Source organism: Hibiscus syriacus, unplaced genomic scaffold, assembly GCF_006381635.1.
Source record: "Hibiscus syriacus cultivar Baekdansim isolate YM2019G1 unplaced genomic scaffold, ASM638163v2 tig00110332_pilon, whole genome shotgun sequence".
NCBI lineage: Eukaryota > Viridiplantae > Streptophyta > Magnoliopsida > Malvales > Malvaceae > Hibiscus > Hibiscus syriacus.
In genome coordinates, this window is record NW_024062688.1 from 9,048,583 (window position 1) to 9,070,262 (window position 21,680).

Here is a 21,680-nt window from a genome sequence, read left to right on the forward strand (position 1 = left end):
AATCATATGACCAACGGTGTTAGATTAAACTATGTCAATATTTTTGTTCAGTCTCAGACGTGCGAAATTCTATGAATCATATGACCAACGGTTTTAGATTAAGCTATGAATTAAGAAGCCGGTTTCATTTGTTCATTCTCATATATTAAACATGCCCTCCCTTGAATCGTACAGGGAATTTGGAGAATGTTTCCCATATGTTGTGCTTGCTTCAATTGCATTATTTTAGTACCCTTTCCATGTTGGATGGTTTGGAAAATTACTCAAATATAAGACACTGTTATTGCTTGCCATTGACAGAATAGATACATATGCAGTCTTATAAATACACTCTACCATAACCTACTCTCTTTTCTCACATATGAGGCCTTTTTTCCGAAAGAATTATATGCCTCACTTCGCCCAAAAAAAAAAAACCGAACTCCATCTTTAAATACTCTGCTCGAAAAGTTTTCAATATTCGAATATTAAATATGAACAATCTTTTGATCTTCCATTTTGCTAGCTTAACCTGGGTGTCCAAAAGATGCAAGATATGATAGCTGAAGACTGTAGGCTTCTTTCAGCTCCGCCAACACTTGCGCAATAGTTGGTCTACGTGATGCATCTCTTTCCACGGACCTTACAGTGGTTAAGGCTGCCTTTCTCATGCTCTCGACATCAAAGACATCAAAGATTCCCTTTAAGCTGTCATCCACTATCTGGAGTGCACCTTCCTGCAAGTACGGTTTCGCCTGCATTTAAATCATATGTAAATCAGTTGTTTAGAGCTAAGTATTGATATAGAAATTTGAAAAAGTATTGCATGGATCAAGCAACTGTTTTAGGAGGTTATATTAACAGCTTAAACTAATTTGCCTTCTTAAATCCATGATTTTCTGGCATCTAAAGTTCTAAGCATCATCAAATGTAAACAAGTTGACATTGTGGGCACTTACGAGAGTTCAAAATCATATATGTGACGCACCATCATGCTCCTCGTGCAGTACGATATGGAACAAACTGAATAAAGTAAAAAAGAAAAAGAAAATTTTGGTTACCCATAGCACTAAATTGAAGGAATCTGGAGTTCCAGAATGAGTCAACGGTTCTATGAGCTTTAAAAGAACAACCCCAAAACTGTAGACATCACTTTTCTCAGTCAACTGTTGGGTGGAATAGTACCTACACTTCAAACATGTCATTAAATGATCATGTGTTCTGGTGCTGTAACAGCACAACTTAGTAAACGAAAACTTACTCAGGATCTAGATAGCCAGCAGTTCCCTTGACAAAAGTTGTCACATGAGTTGCATCTTCCCGAGTTACTTGCTTTGAGAGGCCGAAATCACTGACCTTGGCTTTCATCTGACAATCCAAAAGGATGTTACTACACTTGATATCGCGGTGTATGATTCTCGGATCACTCCCATTATGCAAATAATCCAGCCCTTTGAAACAAAGGAGGCTAAATCCTTAGTAATTTTATATGAGGGCAGAAACATAATACATACTAGACATTTAGATATACCTTTTGCAGCATCAATAGCTATCTTCAGTCTTCTAATCCAAGCTTAAACCTTTTGACTCTTTGGACCTGAAACAAACATCAAGAACAAGCTATAAAGGTTTCATAGATGAGAGGTAAATATTTAAAGGATTTGTTTTGAAAACTGCAAAATGAAAATGATAAATCTTGAATTCCGGAAAACATACCATAGAGGTGATCAGACAGTGATCCACCCGGTAGATACTCATAGACTAGTACCTGTTGCTTCGATTCATGACAAAATCCTTCCAAGCTCACTAGATTTTGATGATGAATTTGTGACAAGAGATGAACCTGCATGCCATCCCTATGAACATGAGGTAACTTTTACAGCACTAATGCGAGGTATAATAGACATAAGTACATTACAGAACAGAATGAAAACTCATCCTAGATCAAGAAAAAATGAGCCCAGAAAACCATAGGGAATTTTAGATGATAAACCTCGCTAATAAAAGAATCAGCACCCAATTGAGTTTTATCAAACCGCACTTTTACTGCAACCAGTTTACCATCTGATAGCTTTCCGAGCTATACGGATCCAAAGCTACCACGGCCTATCACTTCCTTAAAGTTCTTCGTAGCTGCTTTTATTTCTTTGTAGGGAAAGATTATTGCTGCATTCCAGTTCCGCATATCAATTGCTGCCCCTGAATATAAGAACAATGTGCACATAAGAACCTTGTCATCAATTTCCATGGTAACAACGTTGTGAATAACTGTTACATACTTGTAGTATATGTAGCTTCACCTTTCCTCTTATTTATGTATAATAATACCAAAAGAGAAATGAGGAGTAGAGCAAATAAGGTTCCCCCAGCTGCACCAAGTGTAATTGCCAACATCCTATGCCGTTTGAGTTTCCTATCGGTAACAATTGTAACTTGCGGTGTCTCGATTGAAGGATTTGACGAGATATCATTGCACACCATCAATGAAAAGGAAAGGCACAAGTTTCCCGTTGTTCTGCATGAAAAGTTATATATCAGGATACCGGATAAATATCTAGAGGAGGAAAAAAAGAGAATACAAATTACATACCTAACTTCCAAACTTTCTCGATTCAAAGATAGAGGGAGGGTACCTTGAGGTTTGTTGTTCTCCAGATTCCTGAAGAATGGAGAACACTGTTTTTTATCTGGTGATACTCGGGGTGGCAAGGACAAAGAAACTGCATAATTGTTGAATTCACTTACAGTAGATGGAGGTTCTTTAACTCTCCCAAGCTGTCGGGAACAATTCCTTTTAAACTGTTATTATGCAAATCCCTCCATGAAGAAAAAACAATAATAATGAAGTATTAGTTCAATTATCATGTATCAACAGATTCCCTTCATGAAATACAGTGACATACTGCTAACTATAAACTCATAAATGAAATTATTGTGTGGTAGCATAAGAAAACAGTTCGAGAATAAATCTCAGTTGATTATCGGAGAAGATTATAACTTACAGAACTCGAAGGTTAACCAAGCTGTCTAAATCGGAACCAAAGGATGCAAGTTGATTGTAACTAAGATTCCTGAGAATTCAGTCAAGGTCATATTATTAGTCCTGGTACTTGAAGATACTGAAAAGGGTGAATACATCAACAGACATTACAGTTTCTCAAGACGCTGCAGGCTGCCTAGATTTTGTATTGCTCCAGAAAGTGATGTGTTATGCAAATTCCTGAAAACCGAATCACAACGATTAGCACAAGTTCTATTTTGAGGATACAGAGATATTAATAGTACAGAAACTTCTTTTGCACCGATAGGAATTACAGTGTTTTAAGATCCAACAAGTCACGAAATGTTGGACTAGTTGACCTCAAGTTGATGTCCGAATTCGAAATGTAACACCCCCAACCCGTATCCGATCCGGATACGAGTCCGAAGTATCACATTGACTTTTCAAACATTTATTCGTATAAAATAGTGAGTAATTTAAAAACTTTGATAACATTTAACTTATTCAAAACGTTTACAAAATATATCAGAGTTCATACAATTTATATCTTTAGACTACATGCCAACTACACTCTATAAACAGTACATATATTTTCTGATCTGACATTTGGTAAGGAGAACTGACCTGTCTTGCTTCGCATTACTCTTTACTCTTCTCGGAACCTACGTGTGAAACAATCATACGCTAAGTCGAAGACTTAGTGAGGCATAAAGAAAACACATCTAATGGAATTCATACCCACTAATCATGCATGATTGTTTTATGCTATCAAATTATACAATTCATTTACATATACATCAACATATATTCATGCATACTATGTAACAGATACCATTACCCCTATCACAGATATATCATATCATGCACACATCATATCACAAATCATATACATATATCACATACATTGTTCTCATATCACCAATATCCATACCTGTAAGCATATTACTTTAACATTCATGAATTTGTATCAATGAGTTTATTGGCCCATGATATTATATTGAGAACCTAAGGTATCTGAGTACTGTGAGGTTATGCACTATGCTGTCACCATAACTCGTATAAATGCACCGAAGTGCCGCGTAGAATTGCACCGTAGTGCCATATAATGATGTCCATAAGGACCACATAGAATTCCTTAAGAATCATTTACATATGCTAGGGATCATATATGTGTCTCACCAGACTTCACACATGTTCCAAAGAATATATATATCCCGAAGGACCGCGTAGAATATTGTCCCGAAGGACCGCGTAGACCCTCTACTCTTGGCATGCCAACTATACCCCTAGCTCTCAAGACACATAACATGGGCATTTTCTTTTATACTTATCATTTCACATAACACATAGTTCAATTACTCATAGAACATTTTCATATGAGTCACATTTACATGTCACATAGCTTATATACTTTCTCACGTAGTTACATAGATCCATATCATATAACATATATCACAAAGTGCACATAATCACACATATCATATCATATAGCTTAGATCATTTCTCAGATATTCATATAAACATACATATCATATCTTGTTCACATATGATCATATATGCTTCATATAACACATAAAACACTTTCTCCTAGCTTATATCAATTTTCAGAGTTCTTTCATATTACCTGATGACATATATCATATAGATATATAATAACGGATATCATATTATCTACCTTATGCTCTATTTCTTTGTATTCCCATAGATTATAAATTATGTTGTATTTCTAAACATATATCATTTAATAGTATTTTTTATTTAGGTACTAATTTAATCTCTTTTCTTAATTCAATTTCATATATTCATTATAATCTTTTCATATAGTTCCATTATACTAATTCTCATAATAAATCATACCACTAGGTACTTGTCCAACTCATGTTTCCATTATGCATATACTGTTACCCATGTTTACCTAGTTCATATCACTTCTTATAAACTCACTTTCATCATATTTTCCTATTATTACATATTTTATCTCATAACCATGTATCCACATAGTCTTATATTTCATTATCATATTACATATATTTGTTCTCCTATGACCCTTAATAAACATCTATTTCTATTTCCCTACATCTCTCGACTTATCTTCTATATTCCTATAATTTCATAACTTATTTTATATCATTTCCCCTTTTTTATTCACATAAACCATCTATTTATTTAGTTCAATTTCTCATGACTTCCACAATACTCTTTAATAAAACTTTGTAGCTCTTCACTATAATACATAAACCATAGTTTCCTTTAATCTATCAATCTTCCCTATCCTTGAATTCATATTATTCTCTTAGAGTCTCCTAACATTTCTCGTATAATCACTTATACCATATCATATGACTTATACTTGATTATCTTATTCTCTCATGTTCATTTCATTTCTTATGACTCTATCATATAACTTATTCCATGTTCTTCCATTATTACATAATAAAGTCTTACATAAATCATATAGCATATACAAATCATATCATTATCTTTAGTCATGCATACATACAATCATTGTAATACATATAATCACATATAGTTATAACCAACACATAATCATGTCTATGACTTCATGCATATTACTCTAGAAATAGACTCATCGCAAGTCTTATTTCCATTAAACACTACATGTCACTAGTATGCACTCACCTTGGCCTCACTAGTCAATTTCAATCTCTTATCTTTCCCCTTGATCGATCTTACTTGTCAATGATTCCGGAACTGCTTTACGTGTAGAATCTACATAAATGTACATTTTGAGGCAATCATTAGACACCTACACCTTGTAATTAGATACTAGCAACTTAAACAAACTTATTAAACCAATATGCACATTTTTCCTTTAGGGGGAATCGGTTCCCTACTATGGGGGTATCGATTCCCTAATGACATTCTGGAAATGTTGTTCGTTTGAAGGGGTATCGGTTCCCCTTGAATGGGTACCGATTCCCCTTGCCCAGAAATCATATTTCAGCCCAAAAATTACTTCATTTACTCTCAAACACTTCATATATCATCCCCTTTTCATTCTTAACTCTAGTACACATACTTAAACCAATCTATATTCATTTATTTCATCTTAAACCTCAAAATCCTATCTTCCATATGAGATTCAAAAATCATACCAAATTTTCAATGTGTTCTAATTCCAATTCTAACACTTCATACTTCTTAATTAGATTGATGACAAGTCAAATTCATCCATAAAACTTCAACAATCATCCCATATCAAAATTTCATCTTAAAACTCATATTGCAAATTCCTTCATAATTCCTTTATCTTATTGTTTAAATCACATATAAGCTTTCCTTAAGCTTATTTAATACCCAAAGAATCAAAACCAAACTTAAAATTTAAATAATAATCAACTAATAAAATTCTCACCTTTGCCTTGCTCTCCCACGTATGAAGAAGAAGAAAGGAGAAGAGAACTCTGGATGTTTCTCAAATTTCCCACGTTTTTCACTCTTATAAAAGGGGAAGAATATCTTTTAAAGGAAAAGACCATAATACCCTGTATTTCCTTTAATAATTACTAAATAACCTTCAATATATATTCAAATAATCATTGAATTATTCATTCTTCTACTTTAGTCATCAAATTCTGAAACTTTACAATTTGATCACTAACCCGGTATTGAGGATGTTACAAATCTCCCCTCCTTATAAGAAAATTCGTCCTCGAATTTTCACTGCACATCTTAATAGGAACATATCTTCTAATGTTCTTATGTTGCTTCCCTGACTTATTCTTTCTTGTCATCATCAGAAACTTACTTTTCAATCCTTTAGTTTTCCAACTATCTTTTTCGTTTATACATTCATCTCTATATCATAAATCCATCTATTTCTTCATAACTCTCTAATTACCTTATAACTATACCAAACTTATATTTCGTCATCATTTGACCAAAACACAACTTTAAATCTTCTTCAATGTGATTAAACATATACTTTAAGGAGTCAAACAATATTTTCACATCACCTTGCACACTTGTCTTATTTCTATATCAAAATTGTCCTCTGTACTTCCATATTTATCGTATCTGATCCTTTAAATCAATCCCTTTCATTTCTTTATTCCTTCTTCCTTATACATAAATCATGTATTTCCTTTCATGTTCACATACTCTTGTCTTATCACTTATACTCATCTTTATGTACCAATCTTCATTGCATCCTCATTACTCTGATAACCCATTTCTTATACATAACTTCATTCTTTATCATTTCTTATACTTGTATTTTCCTTCCTGAAGGTTCCATGCAAATACTTATCTCTGTTTCTACATCATAGTTATCTACTCAGAATATACAACTATATTCAAATTCACATCATAATCAATTTACTCCACTATATCTTTCCTCCAATCTCATAACTCTAGCACCTTTACTCTGACAGCTAGATAATAACTTTTGGTCAATCTAGGGAACAAGCCCTATTATACCAATCATATACATCCTTTCCAATCTAAATTATCTCAAAATTCGCTTACTCAACTTATCAATTTCACCTCTATTCTCATACATCCTGAAATTTCTTTTGCTCAAACTCAACAGTCTGACTTCCTGTGTCCTATAATCTGATTATCGATATACACATTCTCAAACTCTTCTTATCCATCCTCAGCTTTACTTAAATATACAAATTCTTACTTCCTTTTCCTTTACTATACCACATTACTATGATCCAAATATGCAACTATATCCAGATCCATTGCAAATCTGGTTATCATATCCTGACAATATCTTATAATCTTATAATTCCAGTACATTTTTATCACATACTCTAGTTAGCCAATGCTAACTCTTTCCATCTCTACTGCAAACCCTTATCATAAACATACTCTTGTTTATGCGCTATACTATCACTTCGTTTCAAACTCATAAGCTCTGACTTTATACATCTTATACACTTGTCACTGATGCACTTATCCTTGAGTTCTTCTATACGTACTCATCACGTCCTTAGATCTTTTTAACCTTCTTATGGTGACACCTGTTCAGCATATTCTATCTTATCCACATAATAACAAAACGACTCTATATCGTTTTTCCGATTCCAAACGATGAAAACTTTCTATCATTATTCAGATATGATTTCAGCTTTCTGAAATCAACTTTTGATCTTACTAGGCATTTCCTGAGGTGTCCGCTCTTCATCCTGCCTGGCCAGGGCAGGTGAATAGCTATCACAATCAGGAATATCACCTTTCACTTACTTCGAAATTATCACGATCGGATTTCTACTGTATTAAACTGTTCTTATTCTATTAGCAAGACAACATACTCCTTACACAATCAGATCAGAAATTCTCACTATTTGTTGGCATGTATTCCATTTAAAGACTCTATAGACTCTAGTTCATGCCTAGAATCGGCTAAACCATAGCTCTGATACCATTAAATGTAACACCCCCAACCCGTATCCGATCCGGATACGAGTCCGAAGTGTCACATTGACTTTTCAAACATTTATTCGTATAAAATAGTGAGTAATTTAAAAACTTTGATAACATTTAACTTATTCAAAACGTTTACAAAATATATCAGAGTTCATACAATTTATATCTTTAGACTATATGCCAACTACACTCTATAAACAGTACATATATTTTCTGATCTGACATTTGGTAAGGAGAACTGACCTGTCTTGCTTCGTATTACTCTTTACTCTTCTCGGAACCTACGTGTGAAACAATCACACGCTAAGTCGAAGACTTAGTGAGGCATAAAGAAAACACATCTAATGGAATTCATACCCACTAATCATGCATGACTGTTTTATGCTATCAAATTATACAACTCATTTACATATACATCAACATATATTCATGCATACTATGTAACAGATACCATTACCCCTATCACAGATATATCATATCATGCACACATCATATCACAAATCATATACATATATCACATACATTGTTCTCATATCACCAATATCCATACCTGTAAGCATATTACTTTAACATTCATGAATTTGTATCAATGAGTTTATTGGCCCATGATATTATATTGAGAACCTAAGGTATCTGAGTACTGTGAGGTTGTGCACTATGCTGTCACCACAGCTCGTATAAATGTGCCGAAGTGCCGCGTAGAATTGCACCGTAGTGCCATATAATGATGTCCATAAGGACCACATAGAATTCCTTAAGAATCATTTACATATGCTAGGGATCATATATGTGTCTCACCAGACTTCACACATGTTCCAAAGAATATATATATCCCGAAGGACCGCATAGAATATTGTCCCGAAGGACCGCGTAGACCCTCTACTCTTGGCATGCCAACTATACCCCTAGCTCTCAAGACACATAACATGGGCATTTTCTTTTATACTTATCATTTCACATAACACATAGTTCAATTACTCATAGAACATTTTCATATGAGTCACATTTACATGTCACATAGCTTATATACTTTCTCACGTAGTTACATAGATCCATATCATATAACATATATCACAAAGTGCACATAATCACACATATCATATCATATAGCTTAGATCATTTCTCAGATATTCATATAAACATACATATCATATCTTGTTCACATATGATCATATATGCTTCATATAACACATAAAACACTTTCTCCTAGCTTATATCAATTTTCAGAGTTCTTTCATATTACCTGATGACATATATCATATAGATATATAATAACGGATATCATATTATCTACCTTATGCTCTATTTCTTTGTATTCCCATAGATTATAAATTATGTTGTATTTCTAAACATATATCATTTAATAGTATTTTTATTTAGGTACTAATTTAATCTCTTTTCTTAATTCAATTTCATATATTCATTATAATCTTTTCATATAGTTCCATTATACTAATTCTCATAATAAATCATATCACTAGGTACTTGTCCAACTCATGTTTCCATTATACATATATTGTTACCCATGTTTACCTAGTTCATATCACTTCTTATAAACTCACTTTCATCATATTTTCCTATTATTACATATTTTATCTCATAACCATGTATCCACATAGTCTTATATTTCATTATCATATTACATATATTTGTTCTCCTATGACCCTTAATAAACATCTATTTCTATTTCCCTACATCTCTCGACTTATCTTCTATATTCCTATAATTTCATAACTTATTTTATATCATTTCCCCTTTTTATTCACATAAACCATCTATTTATTTAGTTCAATTTCTCATGACTTCCACAATACTCTTTAATAAAACTTTGTAGCTCTTCACTATAATACATAAACCATAGTTTCCTTTAATCTATCAATCTTCCCTATCCTTGAATTCATATTATTCTCTTAGAGTCTCCTAACATTTCTCGTATAATCACTTATACCATATCATATGACTTATACTTGATTATCTTATTCTCTTATGTTCATTTCATTTCTTATGACTCTATCATATAACTTATTCCATGTTCTTCCATTATTACATAATAAAGTCTTACATAAATCATATAGCATATACAAATCATATTATTATCTTTAGTCATGCATACATACAATCACTGTAATACATATAATCACATATAGTTATAACCAACACATAATCATGTCTATGACTTCATGCATATTACTCTAGAAATAGACTCATCGCAAGTCTTATTTCCATTAAACACTACATGTCACTAGTATGCACTCACCTTGGCCTCACTAGTCAATTTCAATCTCTTATCTTTCCCCTTGATCGATCTTACTTGTCAATAATTCCAGAACTGCTTTACGTGCAGAATCTACATAAATGTACATTTTGAGGTAATCATTAGACACCTACACCTTGTAATTAGATACTAGCAACTTAAACAAACTTATTAAACCAATATGCACATTTTTCCTTTAGGGGGAATCGGTTCCCTACTATGGGGGTATCGATTCCCTAATGACATTCTGGAAATGTTGTTCGTTTGAAGGGGTATCGGTTCCCCTTGAATGGGTACCGATTCCCCTTGCCCAGAAATCATATTTCAGCTCGAAAATTACTTCATTTACTCTCAAACACTTCACATATTATCCCCTTTTCATTCTTAACTCTAGTACACATACTTAAATCAATCTATATTCATTTATTTCATCTTAAACCTCAAAATCCTATCTTCCATATGAGATTCAAAAATCATACCAAATTTTCAATGTGTTCTAATTCCAATTCTAACACTTCATACTTCTTAATTAGATTGATGACAAGTCAAATTCATCCATAAAACTTCAACAATCATCCCATATCAAAATTTCATCTTAAAACTCATATTGCAAATTCCTTCATAATTCCTTTATCTTATTGTTTAAATCACATATAAGCTTTCCTTAAGCTTATTTAATACTCAAAGAATCAAAACCAAACTTAAAATTTAAATAATAATCAACTAATAAAATTCTCACCTTTGCCTTGCTCTCCCACGTATGAAGAAGAAGAAAGGAGAAGAGAACTCTGGATGTTTCTCAAATTTCCCACGTTTTTCACTCTTATAAAAGGGGAAGAATATCTTTTAAAGGAAAAGACCATAATACCCTGTATTTCCTTTAATAATTACTAAATAACCTTCAATATATATTCAAATAATCATTGAATTATTCATTCTTCTACTTTAGTCATCAAATTCTGAAACTTTACAATTTGATCACTAACCCGGTATTGAGGATGTTACACGAAAGGTCCCTAAGAGGAAACAATAACGCTGTATGAGTAGTTCTCTAAGGTAAGACAGAAAATTACAGAGTAAACGGTTACTAAGTGCATACAATGATGTTACTGTACTTCCTTCACATTGAATATGATCCCATGGAGTTGGGAAGCATGGATCATCTTGCCACCCAAGATCAAAACCATTAGACTGCTCGATAACTTGAAGTGATGGATCGAGAGAGAAGAGCGACGGTCTTTTGAAATCGTATATTTTAAATATTTTTTTATATTTTCTCTTGATAATTTGTTTTTATCATTTTCTAAAATATTATAAATTTATCTCTCAACATAAAATCTTGTGTTCGTCTCTGTCAACAATAATATATCGCGTTTGAAGTGTTTAAATCAGTTTGGCCTATGGAGAAAGAGGTAATCTTTGTCTTCACTTTGTTCAAAATTCTAACAAAGAAAGATCATGGAAGGAGAGCTAGGGTGCTTAGATCGTTCTCTCTGGTCATAAAGAGCTTGAAGCCGTCTCTTGGTCCGAATGGCTATGGTTTTTGGCTTCACATTTATGACAAAATCAAGGTAGCCCTTCGTACTTAATTGAAGGGTAAATTATTCGTTTAATACCTAAACTATCATTTTTGATTAGTTTTAATATCTAAACTTTTAATTATTTTACAATCGTACATGAAGTTTAGTTTTTATTTCATTTTAGTGTCCATGCTCAAAATTTAACATTAAGTTTTGGGGAAAAAATGAAAGTTTAGGTACTAAAACGGATATTGATATTCTTAAACATAAATTGATACCTATTATTTATTTAATATAAAAATATTTTAAAATAAATAAAATCAATATATTTTTAACTCAACTTGATACTCTTAAACATTAATTGACACCTATTATTTATTTTATATATAAATTTAATATAAAAATATTTTAAAATAAATAAAATCAATATATTTTTAAAAGAATATTGATGCTCTTAAACATATATTGATACCTATTATTTATTTTCATCCACTCAAAAAGAAATTATTTGTAAAATTTTTAAATTTGATACCCCAAAATAAATTTTCTAGCCCTGCCCCTTGTAATATTAATATTTACAACTAAATTCAATAGAAACTTGAAAACTTGACTCGAGTAAAAAAAATCAAATCAAATTTGAGTTATAAAATAAGACTTGTCTACTCGAATAACTCAAAAGTTTTTAACTCAACTCGAATAAAAAAAATTCAAGTCAAGTTTGAGTTATAAAATAGGACTCGTCTATTTGAATAACTCGAATTTTTTTTGACTCGACTCTATCGAACGCTCACCCCTATTTGTGTGATCGAGGATAGAACTAGAGTATAAGAAATCATCTCGGAGACTGATTTTTATTCTTGTAATTAACTATTGGTATCAAAATTTGATTGATTAATCCATATCAAATGTTGTAAATATCAATTACGAAACAATTCTTTCAACTCAATTTACTCCATTCGTAATCATTAAAATTTAAACTTCTAACCTTACTTAAAAAATACAGTGTTTCATCTATTAAATCAACTAGTTGTTGTCTCAAGTTTGAAATGAAAATGGAATTCCACAGGTTGTTTCGATTAGCTTCCTTGATTTTGTGATAAATGTGGTATAATGGGCATGTGGTGGGTGATTGTGTGAAGGATTGATGATGCTAATGGGAAGAGTTGCCGGTTCAGCTTAATTAATAGGAAACCCCTTCAAGCAGTTCAAAGATGATTTGAAAGACAAAAAAATAATTTGTCATAATATACTACAATAATGATGAGTATAAAATTTACGTGAAAATTCTTAACAGGTATAAGCACGAGCAAAGAAAGATTTTTTTTTACTATGTCGCAAAAAATACATAAGAGAATTCTAACTGGGGATTTAAGTGTCTTTTTCTTAGAGGATTATGTAGCTTTGACATTTGACGTGTCCAGTTTGGATGGCTGCTGCAAAGATAATTTGACAGTGCCACCAAAACCTTCTGAGGACTTTTGCTTTGCATAAAACAAAAGACGTCGTCGGCAGGGTTCGAACCTGCTCGGGCATAGCCCAAAAAGCTTCATATCGGTCTCCTTAACTACTTAGACAATAATATATATTCATAACTTTTATTTTATTATTAGTTACTTTGCATATAATTTCTATAAACGTAGTTATTTGAATTTAATATTTTTAAAAAAATTAATTATTAAAATTTCTCAATAGATTCGTAACTGATAAATTTTCAAGTTTAATTTTACAAATTATACGAACATAAACTAAGTTAAAGACTACATTGATTTTAGGATAACAATCAATTAATTTTAATAAAAAGGAGTCTCAACATAAATGTAAAGACAACATAAAATCCATGTTTATTTTGGTAGTCAAATAAAATTGTATTACTATATTAACATAAAAGTTTACTTCCCAACATTGAGGCAGTCAATATGTCCGAGTGGTTAAGGAGACAAATCTGTTGGGCTTCGCCTGCTCAGGTTCGAACCCTGATGTCGACGTTATAATTTCCCCCTTGTCTTTACGTTTTATTTTAAGCTACATAATTTATGGTTGATATAATAACTTTTGGTACTACCTAACTTTTTTTAATGGAAAAATTTGGTACTTAACTTTAATTTTTTAGTATAATTAGATATTTAATATTTTTAAAATTAAATTTGTATACTTAAAATTTCAACATAACTTTTGATTATGCAATACATATTAGTTCTTCAACTGAACATTATTAAAAATTAAAAATTAAAAATAATTATGATTAAATATGTGTAAATTACAAAAATGTTAGGTATCCAATTCTTAAAAAAACTTAGATAATTAATTACAAAAAGAAATCGAGTATCAAATTGCATGCTAATACCAAATATAGGTACCAAAAGTTATATTAACGTTTAACATTTAGCTAATGTTAATTCACTTGCCATGTTACATTGAATCTAGGGTGTCTTTTTCTTCCAGACAAATCAAACTTCCTACTAACATTTTTATGTTTAATACTCCTATAAATTATTTTAAACAAAATTTATCACCCTACATTTAAGGTTGAGCAAAACTCAACTCGAAAGATTGATTTTTTCGACTCGACTCAAATTGATTTCGAGTTGTACTCAAATTGATTTCGAGTTGTAATTTTATAAATTTATCTTGAAAAATTCCAAGTTAAAATCGAATTGTAAAATACAACTCGAATAGTAACTCGAATAATTCAAAATTTTTTGACTTAACTCAATCGAACGTTCACCCCTCCTTACATTCAATATCAAAAATGATTTCAGTTAGTTTTATATTTTCTTTCTAATTTAAACAACTTGCAGATTTTGCTTGAAACATTTTAAAATTTAAAGAATGATAAAAAGGGAAAGAGAGGATCAGAGCCTTCACGGAATTTCCCAAATAGTTATCGGATAACGTTTAGGGTGCGTTTGGTTCACGAAATGTAAGATTACCAGTGAGAATGTAAGATTACTAGGGAATATAATTACTGGGATGTTGAGTTTTGTGTTTGGTTGGTTTAACAGGAATGTAAGATTACCGTGTTTGGTTAAAGCAATAAAAGATTATTGAAATGTATATTTAACTAAATTATTCTTATTATATATATTTTTTTTAACAATTTAGAAAATATTTATATATTTTCTAAAAAAAATTAAATTCATAAAATTTATATATATGTTTTTTTACAAAATTGAAAATATAAAAAGGTTTAATGAAATGATAAAATTTTATTTTAACCATTGAACTTTATATAAAATTTTAGGAGAAAATAACCTCAGTGACCGAAAATGCCTTATAATATATGATTTTAACCAACTTTTTTTGGATTTGCCAAAATGACCAACAAAATCGCAACGCGAACTCTAATTTTTCAACTCAGTTTCCAAATTCGCAACACGATTTTGCGTTGCGATTTTCCAAATTTACGTTAGTCCAAATTCGTTGCGATAGTCCAAGTTCACGTTGCGATAGTCGAAGTTCGCGTTGCGATTTTCCAAATTCGTTGCGATAGTCGAAGTTATTGCATTTGTTTCTTAAGAATTTTCTCTAAAAAGATAGTATCCGCGCGGACGTGTCGAAGACACGTATTACCACGACCACGACCACGACCACGACCACGAGACGAGACGGCGGCGGCGGCGGCGGCCGTGCGCGAGAGTCCCCTTATTCTCTTCCACTCAACAAGAAAGTGGGAAATCCAAGCCTTAAATACCCATTCCCAATAGTGTTTCCAATACTATATGGGATTGAGCATTGCCAACACTTGGGAATCTTTTACACTATAGCAACACATTCTTTATTGTTTCAAACTAAGTTCTTACAAATAGCTTGGGAATTTTTTATACTATCGCAACACATTCTTTATTGTTTCAAACTCCACGTGAATTTGGAATAGTTAAAATGTAAACTTATTTTAGATTTTTCGCTATCGCAACACTTTTTCACTATCGCAACAACACGTTTTTCAAACTCTCGCAACACATTTTAACTATCGCAACACATTTTAACTATCGCAACATATTTTAACTATCGCAACACATTTTAACTATCGTAACACATTTTAACTATCGTAACACATTTTTTAAAATCACGTTGCGAATCTTACAATTGCGTTGCGAATCTGGATATTCGCGTTGCGAATTTGGAAACTGAGTTGAAAAATTAGAGTTCGCGTTGCGATTTTGTTGGTCATTTTAGCAAATTCAAAAAAAATTGATTAAAATCGTATATTATAAGGCATTTTCGATCACTGCGGTTATTTTCTCAAATTTTAATTATATAATTTTTTTTGTAAATCTAAAATAGTTTAAGGATAAATTTATAATTTAATATTCGTAAAATTTTTATTATTCAATGACAGAAGAATGATATTTTTTTAAAAAAAAATTAAGGACATTTTAGTCCAAAACGCCGATAATCCAACAATACCTAAGGAAAGAGAATTATGACATTCCCGGTAATATACCCCAAAAAATTCACTATTAGTAATCTTACATTACCGAGAATGAGATTCTCAGCTAACCAAACGAAGGAATGTGGATTCCATTCCCATGGGAATCACACATTCCCCCAACCAAACACCCCCTTAGGGTTCCTCACGTATCTCTAATCGAAAATGTTAAAATGAAAAGAAATGCTTTTCATAATCATTTTTTAAAACAAATGTTTCTAATTTGTAAGGAAAAGAGAAGAAAATACAATAAAGTAAAGAATTGTTTGTTTTTTCCTTAAAAAACACTTTATTTTATTTTTTGTTCAAAATTCTTCCTACCAAAACAGGAGCTCTCATGCAAAATTTATTCTCTATTCTCTAACGAAGAAATGACATACACAGCATTCACACTAAGAACACGTGGGAAATATATTCAAACAGTCCTGCAGCCTTTAAAAGAAAAACAGGGTAACTCAAGATTCATCAAATTTAATTTTCAGCCCATTTAGTACAAATTAAAACAGTAAACTGAATCCATAGAGAGAAGCTTGACAAAATTGTAAGAAACTAGCAAATGTCGAGAAATTCAGTACTTAACAGGGGCAAGGATGTCTAATTGAGAACCAAGTTTCTCCTCAGCAGCCTTGTCAGCCTTTACCCTAAGCTTATTCAGCTGCTTCTTCCTCTCATATGCAACCTGAGCCCTCTCCTTCCTCTTCTTCTCTAGCTCCTAAAGTCAAAATATTATAATCAGAAACAAAACTTCAACAATCTTTGATGGTACCAAAGTACAAACAAGATGGGTGCATGTTGCCCCAACTCCAAACCATTTCTCTTTAGTTCCAATCCGGATAAAGAAAGGGAAACATTACATTTAAACACGACTGTCATCCATAACATGTAGAATTTCAAGAAATAACCCTAGTGTAATACTAAGGGCACTTCACATAGGGCCTATATTGACAATTCAATATGCATAAGATTGCCATTGTTGTTTGAGCATTGATATCAGGCACTCTCAAGACTTGCATTTCTTACGATTATGAAGATAAATTCAAAAGGATGATTAAATCAAAACCCAATCATATCCCTAAAATGACAAAAGTGTAATGCATAATAATATGCATACAGGGTATGATTCCAGATATCTTTCCCCCAATACTTAGAGACAACTAAATTCAATTCAAACAGCTTCTAGTTGAAAAGATACTATCCTTGTTTAGTACCGATTCATCGCTGCAGCCATATTATATAATTGTAGTCTCTAAAAGCATTTAAGAAAAAAGAGAATTCGTGATGGAAAAAGAAATTGATGAATGTATGCCTCAAACTAAACAAGCAAATAACAGATGCAGATAAGGAAATACAAAGTTAACCGATAAAACCTTAAGCCATATGTTAAATCCCCAAAGTTTCAAAAAATTGATAAAAGGACAAGCAATGGCAAAGCACTGAATGACAAGATAAACTCACCCTTATGGTATCGTAATGATTCCATCCAACCTCTGATGACAAGCGGCCCAACAAGCAGTAGTTGTGCCCTTTCTGAAGCCTCAACACCCTATTGCATTTATAAAAGATGATAGTTGAAAACATTAGATCAAAATCACAGGATTACAATTGAAGCAAAAAAAAAAAGTATAATCTACAAACTTACTTAAGTGCATCAGGGATGACCATCCTCTTAATCTTATCATACGGGGCAGGAACACCCTCATAAGCCTTCAAACGAGCAAGGGCAGCTGCACCGCGCTTGGTCTTATGAGGTATCATTCTGCAAATATTTCACTATTTGGGTTTAGCTTCATTTCTAAGCATAATTGAACAAAACATGAATTTCGACAAAACCATTTCAATTTAGCAGCTCCCATTATAAAATCAGTCCAAAAAATATAAAGAAAAGGTTAAAAAGACTGACCCGCGAACGGTGCGCCAGAATATCTTGGCGGGGGCACGGAAGTGGATGGGGCCATGAGAAGGCTTGGTGTTCATGCGTTTACGGAGGAATCTCATGTACTTCATCTTCTGGCGGACGAGTCCACCGGACATACAGATTTCCTCGCATCTGACGACGACGACCTTCTGGCCGTTGAGCAGCTCCTTGGCCACGATGGAAGCCAAACGGCCGAGCATGTGGTGGCGGGCATCGACCACCACTTTCTTCGCGCATAGTCCTGATCCGGACACCATTGTCTTTACCTTAAAGGTGCTTCCTCTCTGATTCTCTCTCTCGCTCACTCTGAATGAGCTGCTAAGTGAAGAAGAAAGATGTTTATTTACCAATGACAATAAATTTGCTAGGGTTTGTTAGTACGAAGATTGTTCTCTGTTTAGTAGCGTGGTTTAGTGCGCTTGGATGTATTAGTGAGTGGGATAGCAGCCAATAAGCTTATGCCATGTCAGTCACCCATTTTTATGGATAAAAATGCATTATTACTAAACTATGTTAAGGTCATTAAATTTTAAAAAAGTATAAAATAGTCATTACATGTCACATCCCAATCTTGATCTAGAATTTATTCAAGTAACTTGGTGATTTAATTGTTAAATAGTAAAGTTCAGAATTCAAAGCAAAAAAGGAACTATGGAAAATTAAGGACTAGATTGAATTTGGGGTAAGTTTATAGTATAAAAGTTGAAATCACTAAATATTAGTGTCTTTGGGTGTAATTTACCCATTTATATATCAAAGAAAAAAAAGGCATAAAGGAGTGATTGGCACGGTTTGAAACTGTGAGCTATACGAGCATAAAATTAACTGATCATTTTTCTCATATGTAATGGTGTAGGGGAGGTAAGATAATAGGTTGTTCCTAATGTTAGGTTGAGAGCAATTTCCGTAGAAGACCTCCAGCAATTATGAATTGCCCACCGTAGTACTCCCATGAGCTATACGAGCATGGTATTAATAATTATTTTTAAACCGTTTAGTTGGTATTTTAAATCTCCAAATAAGTTCCTCCCTTTGTGCATCGAACCAAAAAGTCAAGAAAATATTAAATGTCGCAACCGGCCATTCGGGCGGAATGTCGATTAGTTACGACAATGAGGGGTTTTGAAATGATTTTAGAATGAAAAGTTTGGAGTTGTCATTAATTATTTTTAAGGTATGATTGGATCACCTAAAATCATGTAGTTTTAATAAAAACATTTTATTTTATCAAAACATCAAATTTAATTTGCGAAAACTAGAAATCAAGTTCAAGAGTCGGTTACGCGTGAGGAATGATTAACATTCCCACAAATCCCAAAATATTGGTACCTAGTTAAACTATCCTATATTAAAAAATTGAAAATTTTGAGTTAGAGGTTTTATTTAATTTAAAATACATTATGTATGTACATTTCGAAAAGGTTATCGATTTACCAAGACCATGACCACTCTTGGACATTTATGCGAAAGTTTCGTAAAGTGCCTTGAAGATTAAAAATTATGATGCAGGATTTTAAAAAGGATATCGATTTACTCTAGAAATTATCAATGATCACCCCCTGAGCAAAATGCGAAAAATACACTATTAATTTCTTGATAAATGAACATTACCTTATAATTTGAGTCAGTTTATTGCCTTATAATTTGAGTCAGTTTAAGCAACACCCAAAGGAGTCGCACTTGGAAGCAATTTATAGCCTTAAGGTACATAAAGAAGGATCCTGGACAAGGGATACTGTTGAAGGCAAATGGTTCTTGTCAATTGTCAGCCTTTTGTGATGCTGATTGGGCAGCTTACTTAATGACTATGAAATCGATTATTGGTTTTTGTATAAAATTTGGTGATTCCTTAGCTTCTTGGAAATAAAAAAGTAGAGCACTATTTCGAAATCTTCATCAGAAGCAGAGAGTATAGGAGCATGGCAATGACCACAGCTGAAGTGGTTTGGTTCAGGGGAATGTTAATAGAACTAGGAGTAACAGATTTGCAGCCTATTAAATTGTATTGTGATAATAAAGAAGCTCTCCAAATTGCAGCAAATCCAGTCTATCATGAGAGGACAAAGCACATAAAGATAAATTGTCACTTCATAAGGGAGAAAATCCAAGAGGGTGTTATAAAAGCTGAGTATGTTTCTTCAACAAACCAATTAGCAAATGTGATGACAAAAGCACTTGGAACACAGCAGCATGAAAGTTCAATTTCCAACTTGGGTGTTAGGAACATCTTCTCAACTACTAACTTGAGGGGGCGTGTCAAGGATTAATAGTTGTCGATTATACAGTTATATATTCTGTTAGTCTGTTATCTGTTTGTTATGTTGACAAATAGCAGTGTATATATTTGTAATTAGACATGTACATTGTGATTGAGATGAATGAAATATACAACTGAAATCCATTCTTAACATTTTCATCCTTGAATCAAATGATAGTGTAGAGTTAAACATTATCAACTTCATGTTCTCTTAATAATTTCAATCAAATTAAGATTCGGTCGTTGAGGCAAGCTTTTAAATTAGAGAATGTTTTACCTAGTTGCACCTAAAGCTCTCTTGAGACATTTTACCCCCTTAACTCATCATATCCTAAATCTCAAGCCCAAACAACCCATTCCAAAATTCAATTTCATAACAGATAAAAAATAATAACATTTTGTGTATTACTAGTATCTTTTATTACAAGCTGATTTCAAAGGTCCTTTGTACACATGCTTAATAGGTGGTTACCAAATATTGTTTGTATTGCAAATTTATGTACATTATGATATTTTAAAATACAATTAAGGGATGAAAAGGTAACACAAACAACGAACATGCAAAGCTATTGATTTTCTCCCTCTTCTTTCACTCCACTACTTAAAATATTTAAAAATTTAATTAAATCTCTAATTTTTTTTTTTTTTTAAATTAATTAGACCCCAAAACCTAACGTCAAGATGGTGGCAAGGAGAAGGCATGATGGTGCTATGAATCTGTAATTAACCGAATCCCATTGGCATTCGGTTAGCGCTCTTCATTATAACTTTCAGGTTCTAAGGAAGGGTTCGATGAGGAGGCCTCGGTGCTCGACGGACCAGTTCCGAGGAAACTTAGAGCAGTGACCACATCGCTCATTTGTGGACGTACGTTTGCTTCCTCTTGCAAGCACATGGCCGCAACTGCAATTGCTTGATGCAACCCTTT

General features: G+C 32.6%; 1 protein-coding gene and 1 pseudogene across 1 annotated transcript; both read right to left on the reverse strand.

The window, feature by feature from the left end:
• Window positions 1–242: 242 nt before the first annotated feature.
• On the reverse strand, window positions 243–13,684 carry LOC120120106 (annotated as a pseudogene).
• A 3,308-nt stretch (window positions 13,685–16,992) lies between these two features.
• On the reverse strand, window positions 16,993–18,792 carry LOC120119745 (60S ribosomal protein L13a-4-like). The gene is made up of 4 exons (XM_039139559.1): window positions 18,481–18,792; window positions 18,220–18,336; window positions 18,036–18,123; window positions 16,993–17,292 (listed from the first exon to the last, which is right to left on the reverse strand). The coding sequence occupies exons 1-4, from the start codon at window positions 18,750–18,752 to the stop codon at window positions 17,149–17,151; spliced, it is 621 nt and encodes a 206-aa protein (XP_038995490.1). The 5' UTR covers window positions 18,753–18,792; the 3' UTR covers window positions 16,993–17,148.
• Between the last annotated feature and the right edge of the window lie 2,888 nt (window positions 18,793–21,680).

Bases quoted from the DNA above. Each gene is read 5' to 3' on its own strand.
- LOC120119745 (XM_039139559.1), bottom strand. From the start codon at position 18,752: ATGGTGTCCGGATCAGGACTATGCGCGAAGAAAGTGGTGGTCGATGCC. The intron at 18,337-18,480 runs GTCAGTCTTTTT...AAATATTTGCAG, and splicing joins TTCTGGCGCACCGTTCGCGG to AATGATACCTCATAAGACCA. The intron at 18,124-18,219 runs GTAAGTTTGTAG...TAAATGCAATAG, and splicing joins GTCATCCCTGATGCACTTAA to GGTGTTGAGGCTTCAGAAAG.